At 40.3% G+C, this 16,671-nt stretch overlaps 2 protein-coding genes across 7 annotated transcripts in view; one reads left to right on the forward strand and one right to left on the reverse strand.

The window, feature by feature from the left end:
• Window positions 1–2,485, forward strand: part of LOC135254128 (gamma-aminobutyric acid receptor subunit rho-3) — a 69,987-nt gene extending 67,502 nt beyond the window's left edge. For both annotated transcript variants that reach the window (XM_064334104.1, XM_064334105.1), the window contains one exon: window positions 35–2,485. In XM_064334104.1, coding sequence (XP_064190174.1) covers window positions 35–334 — 300 coding nt within the window. In that variant the 3' untranslated portion in view covers window positions 335–2,485. The remainder of the gene's footprint in view (window positions 1–34) is intronic.
• A 108-nt stretch (window positions 2,486–2,593) lies between these two features.
• Window positions 2,594–16,671, reverse strand: part of adgrg2a (adhesion G protein-coupled receptor G2a) — a 115,643-nt gene continuing 101,565 nt past the window's right edge. For 2 of the 5 annotated variants that reach the window (XM_064334067.1, XM_064334065.1), the window contains 6 exons: window positions 16,301–16,572; window positions 14,649–14,748; window positions 6,472–6,755; window positions 5,986–6,087; window positions 4,717–4,857; window positions 2,594–3,886 (listed from right to left, as the gene is read on the reverse strand). In XM_064334067.1, the coding sequence (XP_064190137.1) occupies window positions 3,792–3,886; window positions 4,717–4,857; window positions 5,986–6,087; window positions 6,472–6,755; window positions 14,649–14,748; window positions 16,301–16,572 (994 nt within the window). In that variant the 3' untranslated portion in view covers window positions 2,594–3,791. Of the gene's footprint in view, window positions 3,887–4,716; window positions 4,858–5,985; window positions 6,088–6,471; window positions 6,756–14,648; window positions 14,749–16,300; window positions 16,573–16,671 lie in introns of those variants that run through there. The other 3 variants (XR_010329759.1, XM_064334066.1, XR_010329760.1) reach the window with 3 other exon arrangements.

Here is a 16,671-nt window from a genome sequence, read left to right on the forward strand (position 1 = left end):
TGTGTGTGTGTGACACACTGTCCTCTCTCCTCAGCTTCCAGCCTCCTTCAATGCCACCCAGGCTATGGCCTTTGATGGATGTTTCCATGACAATGAGATTGACATCCCATCCTTCCCAGAAATCTCCAGTGCCAGTGTGGAGCAGCAGGTGGACCCCTGCAATTCATCAGAGCCCCCTCCTACCGAGGGTACAAGACTGAGGAGGAAACATTCTGTCAGGAAAAACATCAACTTCATTATGAGCAACAGCTACATGATTGACTCCTACTCACGCATTCTCTTCCCTCTCGCATACCTGCTCTTCAACATCATCTACTGGAGTATGTACTCTTAAACACACCTGCTGCTCTGGAGTATGTACTCTTAAACGCACCTGGTATTCTGGAGTATTTACTCTTAAACACATGTTATTCTGGAGTATGTACTCTTAAACTCACCTGGTATTCTGGAGTATGTACTCTTAAACACACATGTTATTCTGGAGTATGTACTCTTAAACGCACCTGTTACTTTGGAGTATGTAATCTTAAACACACCTATTACTTTGGAGTTAATACTTTTGAAGCACACTTGCTACTCTCGTGTATATCGTTGAACAACTCTTCTGTACCAACAGTGAATTTATACATGTCAGTGCTACTGATCCATCATTTTTAAATCTTGTTTCTCTTTTTCTCCTGTTTTTGAGTGGCCTAATTGTAGTTGTTGGACCATCCGACTGCTGCACCTCTTTTCTTCTGATTCTGGAGAGTGCAGGCTTGCGTGCAACCAGCTCCAGCTTGTCTTCACTCTGCCATGAATCAGAGGCTGCACAGTCATTGCACTTCAGGACTGATGTGCAGCTGTTCCTAATGCAAATGCTAATACTAATGAGTATGCGCTATAAGGTGTGATGTTCCCACCTCTTGAGCACAGCACAACACTAACACAACACTTTTGTTCCTGAACCCAGCACACTTCAACACAATATTTTTGCTCCCAAACACCACAGCACAATCAACTGTAAGCACACTCCTGAACAGAACACAGTAGCACACCCTCACACACAACTATACAATGCAGCAATGTAACCAAGCAATGTACTCTACCTTAACTAACCTTAACACCACAATCTTGAACACAAATCCACAGCTCTACACTACAAACATTACAATCTAATGAATGTCTGACCACATCACTATTGTATGCAGTGGAGGGAAATGTTGGAGGAGCATCTGTGTGCCTGAATAGAGAAAACCTGGATTCATACAGTAGCACATTGATCTCCAATGCTTTTCTCCTGATCGTTCAACTCTGGCACTTGGGTAGTTTGTCCATATAATGAGCAGCCCTGTCCAAGTGAAGCCTGATTAGTTGACTCCACCCTTTTGGAGAGGGCAGAAGATAATGATAGGAGAAGTACTGAACTGCTGGATATCACACAACGCTAAACTGCACCAGCTGTCCCTGAAATAGTTGTCATCAAAGCCTGTACAGTGGTCAGAGCTTACGCTCTCTGTTCTTTCACTAATGTGTAAGCAGAGTTTTGATTTATTTATGTCTTTTGTAATGTAGCTTTGTTTATTGCTGTCATTTACTGTATGTATGCACTTACTTTAAAGAACTATATGTATGGAGTAACCAGTTCATATGTATGTGTGTGTGTAGTGTATATTTTCGAAAGTGTCTGTGTGCATCTGCTGTATCAGCAAGTGTGTGTTCATTTTGTATCTGTGCATGTGAGTGTGTGTAGGTGAGAGCTTGAATGTATATGCAGAAGTACGCGTTTGTGTAAGTCAGAGTGTGCATGGACGTGTACGTATGTGTGTTTTTGTGTATGTGAGAGTGTGCATGGACGTGTGCGCAAGTGTGTGCTTGTGTAACTGTGAGAGCTTGCATGGATGTGTGTATGGGTGTGTGTACGTGAGAGCTTACATGGACGTGAGTCCATTCATGTTTGTGTATGTGAGAGTGTGCATGGACGTGTGCGCATGTGTGTGCTTGTGTAACTGTGAGAGCTTGCATGGATGTGTGTATGGGTGTGTGTACCTGAGAGCTTACATGGACCTGTGTACATTCATGTTTGTATATGTGAGAGTGTGCATGGACATGTGCGCATGTGTGTGCTTGTGTAACTGTGAGAGCTTGCATGGATGTGTGTATGGGTGTGTGTACGTGAGAGCTTACATGGACGTGAGTCCATTCGTGTTTGTGTATGTGAGAGCTTGCATGGACTTGTGTTCATGTGTGTGTTGTGTATGTAAGAGCTTGCACAAACATGTGTGCATAGGTGTGTGTATGTGAGAACTTACTTGGACTTGTGTTCATGTGTGTTGTGTACGTGAGAGCTTGCACGAACGTGTGTGCATGGGTGTGTGTATGTGAGAGCTTGCATGGATGTGTGTGCATACGTGTAGCTGGTGTGGATGTGTGTCCAGATGTGTCCACTAGTATTTCTGTTTTTGTCCTGTTAATGTACATTTTCGTGCTGGAAAAGTTTTCAAAATCTGAAATTTAAGCAAAAAAAAAACCCTTTTCTCTCTGATCAATTGTTTCTAAACTGTGCAATAACACTTGTAATTTCAGTTTAAATTCTATAAAATAAACATTCAAGTGTGGAAAAAGTAATCTTTCTTTACTTTTCTTCAAAATAAGCATCAAGGCCTGCTGAGACAGAAATGTAAACATATATCCATAGAGGAGAGCATAATCTAGTGATGTTACACCGTGCACAAAGGAGAGCATAATCTAGTGATCCCTACACAAAGGAGAGCATAATCTAGTGATCCCTGTACAAAGGAGAGCATAACCTAGTGCTCTTACACCCTGCACAAGGAATGTAAACTAAGGAAATCATACACTGCTCACAGAATAGTGTGAACCATTGAAATTGTACACTGCACAGAGAAGAGAAAAATCCTGTCAAATTTCCTTGGTCAATAGAACATCGTAAATGAGTATCTGCCTTCTGGTCAATTTTTAAATCTGAGCTTCACATGTGGACATAAATATATATATATAAATTATCATGCACAGTTCACACTGCCTTGTAGGAACCAATGATTTATATTAACAAAACTGACCACTGCACCTACAGAGTGCCCTCCGTGCCACTCTGTAACATATGTGTTTTTATCATGTGGCTTCTACATTCCAAAACCAGGATCAAATGCCACTGTTCAGCCATTACTTTTGAATCTTGTCTAAGCTTTGTAAACAAGTTCAATTTGACAGTCCACAACAGTAGAATTGAAAAGAAAAATAACAATTAAAGGCACTTTCAACCTCAGGAGAATTAACTGCACTCAGTCCTTCAAAAAACAAAACAAAAAAACAAGAATATTTTCTCTTGTATGACGAACAAACGTAAATATAAACAGTGACAATTAAGATATTGAAAATAAACAAAAAACCCATAATGATATTCCTCTGTAAATATGACATCACAGTGATGCATTTCCAAAAGGGTGAGGACCACACCTCTTCTTATGACAGTGTAGGGGTAGTTTACTCCAGATTTATCTGCCCTCTTGATTCCCAGAATCCTCTATGTCCTCTTTTTTCCAAAAGTTAGGCCTTGTGCTGTAAAAGATGGAAAACAGAGTTTTTTAGAAGTTCTGAAAAAAACTCCTAACTTCAGACAAATGTAACATTGTTTCTAATGAAAGGAATGAGATGGCACATATGAGTGTATTATGGGTTAGCTCTGAGAATTTTTCTCTACTTCCTGACACTTTCTATACAAATAAATCCTTAATTTGTTTTGTGGATACCATAACGGCCTGGATAGAGTTCACATTTTTTCCCAGAATTCACAGAGGTCTTTGTGCCCTCTGCCTGCTGTTGAAAACCACATCCCCATTTGGCTCCTGTGATGAAGTGAACACACTGTCCTCAGACACAACACCTGCAGCAAAGACACACAGACACACAAACACAAAGAATTAGCATTTGCATCAGCTTAGGTGGGTGAGCTGGCTTTGAGCTGGATGCTGAGGATAAAAATGGGCCCTGTGCAGGGCAGTTTGTTGTCTCCCATTCTTTATATATTACACACCAACTGCCGCACCAGCTAGTAGATACATGGTTAAATTAAAATTTTGAAATTTTAAAACAACACTTGTTAGTTCTGAAGGATGAGGATCTGGATGCCATTCTCCTGTCAAATATGGGTTTGCGTCGCCCTGTGACTCATTTAGACATTCACACCAATTAGAGAAGGAAATGCATGCTGATTTTAGGAGAGAGGTCACATCCCCCTGAATTATAGCCATTATGGATCACGGCGCTGAGGTTATGGAGGAAAACAAGTATCTAGGTGCAATGGAGCGAAGGTACATAGTATATTTACAAAACAATCCAGCAGCAGGCGTTGTCATTTAAAAGAAAGTGATGTAGTACCCTATACAACATCTACTGTATGTTAAATGACATGTGGAAATTAGCACTTAGCACTTTTATGACCCTTACAGTTTTCATTGCTGTGCCACATTAGCAGAACCAGCATCTATGTATGGAATAGTGCTTATTATTTTTGCTGTAGTATATATTATAAAATATTCGTTTTCATATTTGCATTGGGTCTTTTGTATTATTTTGTGTCTCCTTGCAATTATATTGTTATATTGCATACTGTCATACCTTTAATCTTATTATGGGGCAACAATATATCCCTAACATGGAAAATAAAGGCAGAAAGGCATATCCTCAGATCACAGATTAAAGGGTTGCACCCACTGGTAGGGCTGGGCAGCTCGGTACTCTCATTGGTCCTGAAGGAGGTGCTGCTGGACAGATTGGAACCGGAGGTCTGGAAAGAGGTGCCAGTGAACACGGAGTCTTTCTTGTTGTTGGCCTGGACTGTAGAAAGGCTCCATTCTTCGGGGAATGCAGAAAGAAAGACGCTTAGTATGAGGACCTTTGGTGGTATGGGCAGGGGAAACGAAGGGGCAAGGGGACTGTCCAAAAAATGTGATTGTGTGTGGTAGTATGTGTAGCAGTGTAGTATAACGATTATGAAACAGGACTTGCTGGGAGGTTGCAGATTAAGTCTGCATTCACACCAGATCAGGCAATGCGGCACCTTGCCGCAGGGTTGTGCGGCGGTGTGGGCGTGTCACTACATGACCCATTTGTGTGACGTCATGTTGTGAACTTTAACCCCCCCCCCCCCGTCCGCTAGCTCGAAAAAAAAAAAATGGACACAAACGCAAACTGAAAGAAGCTTCTTGCTAGCGTTATTTTGCAGCGTAGACTGCCAGCCAGACGCAGACGTCGAAGCTGGGTACACAAATAAACCAAGTGAGGACACAACTGGGAGAGTATCATCGTTCGGTCCATGAACTCCATAGTGCTAGGTACAATAAACTAACATGCAAGAACTGCTAAATAGTGAATTTTTTTTACAGCATAATTTCGACATTCGGAATTGATATTTAGCTAATAATTATTGTTTTGGTCCCATTACCCGGTACTGTCAAATCACGATGATGATTATAAAATCAAATCTTAGGAAATTAATCGCATCAGTAATTCATCTGACAGTTGCTCGGCAAAAGTTGATTCTGGTTCAACTTTCTTGCCGCAGGCCGCTGCGTTTTTTTTCAGCACCCCATGCGGTCCCCACTGCCGCAGCCTAAACGCACTACCCCCATTCAAAGGAATGGGAAGACTGCCGTTTTTTCCGCATTTCCTGATCTGGTGTGAATGCAGCCTAAGTTCTCAGGTGGGGAACTGCACTGTGGTTGTGCCTTTGAGCACAGTACTAAAATTTCTTCAATTATCTAGTTCTACATATAAAATTAATGTGGAATGTAATCTGTGAATGCCAATCTGGATAAAATCTTCTAAAAAGTGTCCTCTAAAGTTGAAGAAGGACATGGGACACACCTACCATTTAAACCTGGCATTCCTTATTAGGCAATTCATTTATTTTAGATTTTTAAATTATTTATCTTAGGTGATAAAATGTTTTTTATAAAATGAAAAGGAAATGGACACTTATACCTGTGCTCTCTGGCAGCTGCAGTCTCCCACAGCACAAGTATGCCCGCCATTGCCTACGCACATTGTCCTTTAGGGCACAGTGGAAGACGAAAATGAAGAATCCTGTAGAAGAGCGGATGTTAGCAACACAAGAGGTGGTAATGAGCACGTCCTTACACTATAACAGCCAGCATTTTACAACAACTATTTAAAAATGCAGTTAAAATCTACTGGCCTCAGGTAGCTTAAGATGGTGAATAGCACTTGGAAAGTCTATAACTGGAGGAGTGTATGATTGTGGGGTTTTGGGGGTGTAAGTTGCTTTTTATGTCATTTGGAGAATGTAAGGTGGTTAGTTATGGGTTTTTTGATGTGAAGGTGATTGGTTATGGGGACTGGGGAGTGAAAAGTGATTTATTACGGGGTCTGAGGAGTGGAAGGCAATCGGTTATGGGACTTGTGGAGCATAAGGTGATTGGTTATGAAATTTGACGAGTGTGATCACACCTTGAAGGGAGTTTAAGATGGCGAACAGATACATGAAGGCCAGGTTTACAGGCCCCCAGGCAAAGAATGCGAAGCCCCAGGTCAGGCCAAGGAGGAAGGTGAGTCCAGCCACACTTCGCAACTCCTGCAGCCCATTACGATGCTGGGAATTATGGGGGTTCTGCTGTTTGATCCGGCTTAGCTGCACCATCACAACCACAAACATGGCCAGGTTGACCACAAACACCAGGCAGAAATAAGCCACAACTGCCACGTAGAAGGCCACGTCGTTCTTGATCCAGCAACTACAAAGAGGGAGATATCTGTAAGATCATATATACAACTGGGGATAATATATATATATATATATATATATATATATACAATGAGCTCTATAAAGTTTTGGACAAAGACATATTTTTTCTTGATTTAGCTCTGTACTTCCAGAATTTTATATTTGTAACCAAATACTTTTATTTAAGGGTATTCTTATAAATTTTGGTTTCATTCAGAAATTACAGCACTCACAGTGGGGTGCAAAAATTTGGGCACCCCTGGTCAAACTGCCTTTTACAATTAATATCTAAGTGAAGAGAAACTAACCTGATCTCTGAATGGTACAAAGTTAAATGTGACACATTTCTACTTTCTTTTGAAGCAAGATTATTCTTACTTTTATTTTTTTAAGGTTTCAAAATAATAAAAAAGGAAAAAGGCCTGGTGCAAAAGTGTGGGAACCCTGTTAGTTAGTAATTTGTAACTCTTCCTTGGGCAACTATAATAGCTTGCAAACGTTTCCTGTAGCCAGCTAAGAGTCCTTTGATTCTTGCTTTTGGAATTTTTCTCCATTCCTCCTGGCAGAACACTAGCTCAGAAATATTCTTCGGCCTCCTTGCATGCATGGCATGTTTAAATAATACTTAAGTCTGGGGACTGTGGTGGCCATTCCAAAACCTTCACCTTTCTTTCCTGGAGGTATTTCATTATTGATTTCGAGGTATGCATTGGATCATTGTCTTGCTGGAATACCCAACCTCTCTAAAGCTTCAATGTCTGGACTGACTTTCGAACATTAGCCTCTAGAATTTCTTGATATTTGGTTGAATCCATTCTTCCTTCGACCCGCACAATATTTCCAGTGCCCCGAGCTGCCACACAACCCCAAAGCATGATGGATCCACCTCCATGCTTAAAGTGTTCTTCTCTACAAATGCTTCACGCTTTCTTCTCCAAGCATACCTTCTTTGGTCGTGGTCGTGGTTTAGTTTCGTCAGTCCAAAGCACATTCTTCCAAAAGGCTTCAGGCTTCTCAAGGTTTTCTTTTGCATGCTTCAGATGCTTAATTTTGAGTTGAGGTCATAGGACAGGCTTCTTTCTAGCAACTCTGCCATGTAGGTCTTCGTTGTTTAAAGTACGTTGTATGGTTGTCCTGTGAACAAGTAGACCTGTGTGTGCTTCTTTTTTTTGCTGCTCTTTTGCAGTGATGTGTGGGTTGCACTGAGCATTTATCTCCAGGTTTCGGGCCATTTTATCTGAAATTTTTCTTGGACTTCCAGACTTTGCCTTGACTTCAACTGTTCCATTTATCTGCCATTTTCTGATAATGTTTCTAACCGTAGAAATAGGTAGTTTGAAACTTTGAGAGTGTTTTTTTATAGCCTTCTCCTTGTTAGTGGAAGTGAACTATCTTGATTCTGACATCCTTGGGCAAGTTTAGAGGAACCCATGGTTGTTAACACCAGACAGAACAGCCACCACAGTCAGATACTTTAGAAGGCATGGAGTTACTTCAGAATAAATAGTTCAGCCGTGGAAATATATTCACCTGACTCATTGAAGCCCTAACGAGTAAATCACCTTGGTCTGGGCCTTAGTAATTTCTTTTTAAAAAGTAACAAAGAATTATCCAAAAGGGTTCCCTAACTTTTGCACAGGGTCCTTTTCGTTTTTTATCATTTAAAAAGAGTAAAAAATGAAAAAAAAAATCTATCTTGCTTTAATTTTTGCAGAAAGGTCTTAAGTTTAATGTTGTACCATTTACAGTTCAGGTTTGCTTTCGATCACTTAGAGGTTAATTGTAACAGACATTTAAACCAGGGGTGCCCACATTTTTGCACATCACTGTATATATACTTGTATATATAATTTCCCTATTTCAGGACAGCATAATGTCTGGGACAAATGGCTGCACACGTGTTTCCGATTAGCCAGGTGTGTTCAATTGCTTCCTTACTGCAGGAATAAAATATTTTTTTTCAGTTTCTAGTCTTCATTTTGCTTTTGATTGCCTTCAGAGTTTTTATTGACGTTTGTCAACATGTGCCAATGAACTTCAAGTAAGTCATTACGAGGCTGAGATATAAGAGAAAAACAGTTAAAGACACTGGCCAAGGTTTTTCTGAAATCAACTGTTTTGAAACATCATTAAGAAGAAAGAGCTTTGCACAGGTGAAGTCAGTAATCACAAAGGGCCTAGTAGGCCAAGGAAGACCTCTAAAGTTAATGAGTGAAGAATTATCACCATAATGAAGAACGGCAGGGGGCAGGTGTGGATGTGTCAATGACTAGAACAAAACTACAGAGGCTACACTGCAAAATAGACAGACCGGACCAATATTCACTTGAATCAGAATTATGGCAAGAGCAAACTGTGGAGCCCGAAAGAAAATACTCAAGATCCAAAGCATACCACCTCATCTGTGAAACATGGTGTTGGGGTGTTATGGTTTGGGCATGTATGGCTGCCACAAGTGCTGGCTCATTTGTCTTCATTGGTGATGTAATTTCTGATAGTAGATTGAATTCTGAAGTGTACAGAAACATCTTATCTGCTGAGGTAGAAACAAATGTCTCCAAACTCATGGGACAAGGCATCATCCAACAAAAACAATGAATCCAAACATACGGTGTTAGATATTATCTAGCCTGTAAATAATCAGAGTACTAATTTAGTCAGGAAAATTGTGAGCATTGATGGGCTGAATGGCCTGTTTTCATCATTATGTTATGTTATGTTACATACTGTTAAGCAACAAAGGAGATTTTCAAAGCCAAAAACTGGAAAATTCTTGACTTGCCATGTCAGTCACCCTATCTGAGTGAACGTGCATTTCACATGCTGAAGAAAAATCTTAAGGCAACTAGCCCCTGAAACAAGCAGGAGCTTAAGATGGCTGCAGTACAGGCCTGGCAGAACATCACCTGAGAAAAGATTCAGTACCTGGTGATGTCTATGGGTCACACACTTCAAGTAGTCATTGCATGCAAAGGATTTGCAACAAAATACTAAACATGACTACTTTCATTTAAATAACATCATCCATCCATTCATTATTTATACCCACTTATCCTGAACAGGGTCGCAGGGGGTTCTAGAACCTATCCGGTGCATTGGGCGAGAGACAGGAATACATCCTGGAATCTATCACAGGGCAGACTAAATAACATCAATATGTCCTAAATATATATTGTGCCCTGAAAGCGGGAGCGATGTACAAAGTGCTGTGATTTCTCCATGGTGAAACCGAAAGGCCACCATGTAGCTTGGTCCTTCAAGTTGGCTGATGCTAAGCACAAGTGGGCTTGGTTAGTACATGGATGGGAGAAAACTATGTTCCTGCTGGAAGTGGTGCTGGTGGGCAAGTAGGGGGCAGTCTTCTCTGGGCAAATGAAGAGATGGGGACACGATGCTGTAGGAAATGACATCTTTCAGATGAGATGTTAAACCGAGGTCCTAACTTATGGTCATTAAAAGATCCCTGGACACTTATCACAAAGAGTAGGGGGGTTCACTGGTGTTCTTGCCAAATTCCAAACCTAGCTTTAACAAGCAGCCACCTTATCGTCCCCCAGTTCAAGTGACAAAAAAAATGGTTCTCTCCTTTTCCACCTCAGTTGATGTGTGGTGAGCATTCTTGTGCAAGATAGCTGTCATGGTGATGGATGAGGTCAGTTCCCCCTTATCACTGTAAAAAAACTGCTTTGAATTTAAAGGAATAGTGCTATATCAATGTACGGAATTATTATTATTTGTGTATAAGAATACCCATTACTAAAAGCTGAGAATATGCACTGAATCCACATGTGAATTTTTGATTACAAACACATTAGCTTGCAACACAACCTACAAAGGCTACCTTTAACAAAATAAGTGCTTAAATTACTTAAGTCTGTGCATTGCAGATCTTTGCCATGAATATTTTCCAAGTGTCAGTGCAGAGAATGAAGAGTATGTGTGTCCACAATTCTAAAAAATGGCAATAAAATGTACAAATTTAGATGCTTATACAAATGATTTTATTGCTCACCAACAGCCTAATTGAGGAGAACTGGCTATACGTAATGGTATTAAGCACTGTGTGAATACAATGTGCTTATATTAATTTAATAATGTCAACGTTGAAGTTCTGCAAATGCATTTATTCATTTATTTTTTTCATTTTACTTCATTTAATACAAATATCATGGATGTCTGACACAGTTTATATTTCTTTACAGAGCTATTGTTGTTTTCTGTGTTTGGTGCGGCACTTGTTATCACTTCCATGTTTTCCAATCACAGAATCTGAATTGTCCACTAAATGAAAGTTTAAAGCCACAATGAGTAAACACAGTTTGCATGAGACACTTTCTTCAGCTATGGTTCATTTTAGGCAAGTTTGCCTTCTGTGGTGGCATATTGCCAAATACTGGGAGAAACAAAGTGTGACAACGGAGGAATTGGAAGACCCACAAAACTGTGATGGGCCTAGTATTCCTGAGGGACGGAAGGGGAGCTGGTTTGATGAAGGAACTGGGATTCTTTGTGGAGGTTCAGAGTGGTAAACAGTTACAAAATACAATATACAGTATCTTATGTATTCATTTCATCTGGTAGCCTTAAACTGACACAACCCCCTGTTCAAATGGCCAGATGAGTCATGCCCTATCCCTTGCTATTATTCTTTCACGACTATCCTACGGCTAGTTGTGCAGACAGGCGCAGCCACCTCAAGGCCAAATGAGGTAATCAGCAAAGAGTTGTATTTGAAGATGGATGATTACCAATGTGGTGAGAAGAAATTGGTGGACAAATAATATGGTTGTGACCAACATGTCTGGATTCTGATTGTTGCCAATAAAGGACGAATGTATCAAGAAAACTCTTCTAAGTTCTCTTGGAATGCCCAGGAGGTGCTCACCCTGTGTTTGCACATTGGTTAATAAATTGTCACTGATTGGACCTGCTGTCGCCATCTCATCCTTTGGGGTTCCTGGGTCTGTTCCTAGGGTGCTGGTCACCACATCAACTTTGTGTCACAAACAGGATACTGCTGCAGAGGTGGCACTAAGATATAGCAAGTGAGGATGAGTATGTTGTTATCTTGTCCTGCTTGACCTGAGTGCTGCCTTTGAAACCAAAGAACAACATATCCTCCTGCATAGGTTAGAAAAATCACTTGGTATCATTGGGCAAGCCCTTATGTGGTTTAAATCCTCACTGACAGATTTCAGGCTGTTAGGATAAATAATAAGTCCTCTGAGTATTCCAGGGTAAACTTTGGAGTACCCTAAGTATCTGTGTTGGGTCCTTTGCTTTTTTCCTTGTACATGCTCCCTCTTCGGGGCAATATAAGCAGTCATGGTGTTAACTACCATTGCTATGCAGATGACACGCAACTTTAGATATCTTTTAAACCAGGTGAAGTTGATCCACTAGCCAAGTTAGAGGCCTGTCTTAAAGATGTAAAGGCCTGGATTAACCAAAATTTCCTCATGTTGAATTCTGATAAAACTGAGATGCTCGTAGTAGCTCCCAAATCTCTAAGAGATAAGTTCCTCCATTTTTCTATGTAAACAAAAAAATTGATCGAGTAGCTTTTGATACAGCAATAATTTGTGGTCCACAGTAAACTGCTAGAATTTGTTAATTCTGGAAACTAAGTGCTTTTGCTTTGGGGGAAAACTGAGTAAACACCAGTGTTCAATTTCGGTTGAGGCTGAGTGCACAGGAGAGAGAGAAGTGCTTCTCCCAAAAATACCTCTACACTGTGTACAAATTATACAAGTCCATATTCTAATGAAATAACATCTCCAAGAGCATTTCTTTCAACTGAAAACCATATTAACCTCATTATTCACACAGTGTGAACATTTTCAGGTGACTTAATTGCTTTATTGAGAAAGGTTGTGGTTTAAAGTGGGGAATGCCTTAAATTCAGGTGTGCATAATTATTAGGCAGCTTTTTGCTGCTGGGAAAATGGGGCGAAAAAGAGACCTAATTGATAATGAAAAGGCAAAAATAGTTAACTGCCTTTCAGAGGGATACAAAACAATTGAAATTGCAAAGTTGTTGAGTCGTGATCACCGCACAATCAAGATATTTGTGAGCGTGCGTCCACAGGGATGCCAAAAACGCGTTGAGAAGAAAATACGCAAATTAACCACAAGAGACTTGAGAAGAATTAAACAGGAAGTATCCAGGAACCCTTTGGCCTCAAGTGCCATCATCTTCCAGAACTGCAACCTTCCTGGACTCTGCAGAAGCACAAGGTGCAAAGTGCTTCACATGAAAGGCAGAAAACCAGCCTGCCTTGAATAATAAACACAAGCAAAAGCGTCAAGAATGGGCAAAACAATACATGAAGACAGATTTTTCAAAGGTGTTGTGGACAGATGAGATGAGAGTGACACTGGGAGTGATGGGTGGTCCCGTGGCTGGATTGCTGACCGACATCGCATACCAGTTCGAATGAAACGCCAGCAAGGTGGGGGAGGGATCATGATATGGGCTGGTATTATCGACAATGAATTGGTTGGACCATTTCGAGTGGAAGATGGATTGAAAATGAACTCCAAAAACTACTGCCAGTTTCTGGAGGCCACCTTCCTCAAGCAGTGATACCCAGGGCCGGCCCGTGGCATAAATGGTCTATGCGGTTGTTTAGAGCCACAACCGCTAGGGGGGGCCACGCGGCCACGAGGGGGGGCCACACAATCCAATGTTTATCTAAGGTAAATAACAATATTTTCGCAAATACGTTGTTCATCTCCTATTGTGGAACTAGCAATATAAATTTTTAACGGAATGGCAACGGAACACTTCATAACAATGTAATGTAAGAAGGATTTTACAAAGCGAACCCCCCCTGCTCAACAGAATCCAACACAACCCCTCCCCCGCTTGACAGAATCCATCAGCACACCCAACCCCCCCCCACCCCCCCCGGAGCCATCATCATTCAAAAGGTCCATGATACTGATGCAAGACAATGCTCCATCCCATGCATCCCAGTACACCAGAGATTGGCTAGCCAGCAAAAGGTTCAAAGATGGTAAAATGATGACTTGGCCCCCTTGCTCACCTGATTTGAACCCAATTGAAAACCTGTGGGCCCTCATAAAGAGGGACATTTACAGTCAAGGAAAGCAATACACATCTCTGAACAGCCTGTGGGCATCTCTCTTAGCTGCTTTAGCTAAAATTGGGTGCGATCCCATTAAAAAACTGACAGAATCCGTGGATATGAGACTAATACAAGTGTTAGAAATGAAAGGTTATTGGCAAATAACCGTATTTCCAAGAGTAAAAATGTTTTTGTTAGCTGTTAAACTACTGAATTTGTTTCTTTATTTCATAATTATTATTCTTAATCATGTAAAAAGACTTTTTTGTTGTTTGTTTATGAAATAAATAGAAAAAACATAATGTATTTCCCGGTTGCATAATAAATGTGCACACCTACTTTTTGGAAAAATCATTATATTTTCCCCTTGTAACATAAAAATCTGTGTTTTTATATATATAACATTTACTTTTCCTGCAAGGAATGAATTGGGATCACTTATAATGTTGTGTCTATTAAAATATTTTAAAAATCCGCCAAAAATACATTTGCATAATAATTATGTACACAGTGTAGAAGCTTAGTATAGTATAAGCAGTTTAGTATAAGCAGTATCTCTCTGAGCAGAGTGTGTGAAGCATTCAAGGTCTTTGTGTTTCCTTGGTAAAATAGAATAATGATAAGATTAATGTAGATGAAGTTCCCTTCTTTCTTCCAAGTCCTTCTGTGTTGTATATAAGTCACGAAGCCCCAAATAAATCAGTAGCAGCTGATAATAACAGTAAATAAAGAAAATAAGTAAATAAAATACCTTGAAACACAAGCAGGAGAACCATTGTAATTACAGATGAAAATAAAAATTGCGCACTCACAATTCATCTGTTGATCCATCAGTATACTTTCCATAGGAAATGAGGCCATAATTGTCTTTGTTGATTGCAATCACAACTATGACCACAATTAGAGGGACGCCTGAAATATTCAAGCAAATACAATCACGCATTTATATAAACCAGTCTCAGAGTCCAAACAAGGCAAATGGTAGATACAAATTTATGGGATCCATCAGCAGCCATGTAACATAGCTATCTAAGCCAGCTCAATTAAACATTATATGCTGAACACTCATTTTTATCTGACAATCTAATTTGATCCTCAAGTTATCCATTCACAGTAAACTCCATAATGTTTGGGACTAAGACATTTTTTTCTTGATATGACTGTATACTACTCCACAATTTTAGATTTGTAATCCAGTCCAACTTTTTATACATATCCCTCTATTTCATGCACCATAATGTTTGGGACATTAATGTTACTTAATGACAGCAGTCATGTTTAGTACTTTGTTGCATATCCTTTGCATGCAATGACTGCTTGAAGTCTGTGACCCATAGACATCCCCAGGTGATGAGTCTTTTCTCTGGTGATGTTCTGCCAGGCCTGTACTGCAGCCATCTTAAGCTCCTGCTTGTCTTGTGGACAAGTAGCCTTAAGTTTTTTCTTCAACATATGAAACGCGTGTTCAATTGGATCCATATTTGGTGAATGATTTGGCCAGTCAAGAATGTTCCAGTTTTAGTTATTGAAAAACTCCTTTATTGCTTTAGCAGTTTGTTTGGAATCATTGTCTTGCTGTGGGATTAAGCATAGTCCAGTGAGTTTGGAGGAATTTGGCTGAACTTGAGCAGATAAGTACAGCTGTGCATCTGTACTAATGCATCCGTACACTTCATAATTCATTCTGTTGCTGCTATCAACAATTACATCATCAATTAAGGCAAGTGAGCCCTTATCTGTAGCACATCCTGAAACATCCACACCTGCCTCCTGAAGAAAGTTTCTGATCTGTGTGACAGATATTTAGGAATTTTTCGTCATTATGGTGAGAATTCTACAAACCTGGGCCAAACCTTAACCTTAATTTTGTTACAGTTAAGTTTTGGCCTATCTTGTAATTGCTTCCTTGACTTTCATTAGCGCCACTCAGATTCTCATGTTGACAAACACTAATAAAAGTATCCAAAGGCAGTCAAAAGCCTAGAATGACGGTTAGATACTGAAACCTGCCTTAAGGAAGCAATTAAACACACCTGTCTAATCAGAAACACGTGTGAAGCCACTTGTCCCAAACATTATCATGCCCTGAAATTAGTGGACAATGTGTAAAAGGTGTTGTAATTTCTACATGATAAAACCAAAATGTATAAAAATAACCTTAAATAAATGTGAAGAGAATGTGCACTTTAACCACATGTGATTATTTAAAATTACAAATCTAATATTGCGGAGTACAATGCAAAATCCAGAAAAAAACATGTCTTTGTCCCAAACACTGTATATGACTCAATGGAACAGTTCAGATTAAGTACCATACTCTAGGGGAATAGTGCTACAGGAATAGTGCTCACACCTGAGATTTAAAACCATGAAAGTAGGTGGTCGCAAGTCTGGTTCCTAACTGCTGGGTCATGCCATAATGGTCACTTTAGCAGCACATGTGAGGCAGAGAGGATGTGCCTACCCCAGCCGAAAAGGGAGAACTTGAGCATGTATCTGGACATGTAGGAGTTGAAGACCTTGACGATAGCCAGGTACATGTGGAAGGCCTCCAGCCCCATCCAGGTGAAGGACACAAGCAGGAAGTAGTGCAAGAAGAAAGCGGTGGAGATGCAGAGGCCCATGGCGTCTGAGTACAGGGCCAGCCATGAGTCTAGCAGGAAGGTCAGATTCAGCAGCAGCAGGGCTGTACACAGTTGGATCAAGATCTTGGAAGGAATGTCCCTCCGTAATTTCCTTCAGAGAATAGTTCAAACAGAAAATGATTTTATTAATCACACCCTATTTATCCTTTGAGCTATGAATTCTTCCTTCACAAGAAATGTCCTGAAGTTA

The sequence above is a fragment of the Anguilla rostrata genome, chromosome 4, assembly GCF_018555375.3.
Source record: "Anguilla rostrata isolate EN2019 chromosome 4, ASM1855537v3, whole genome shotgun sequence".
Classification (NCBI taxonomy): domain Eukaryota; kingdom Metazoa; phylum Chordata; class Actinopteri; order Anguilliformes; family Anguillidae; genus Anguilla; species Anguilla rostrata.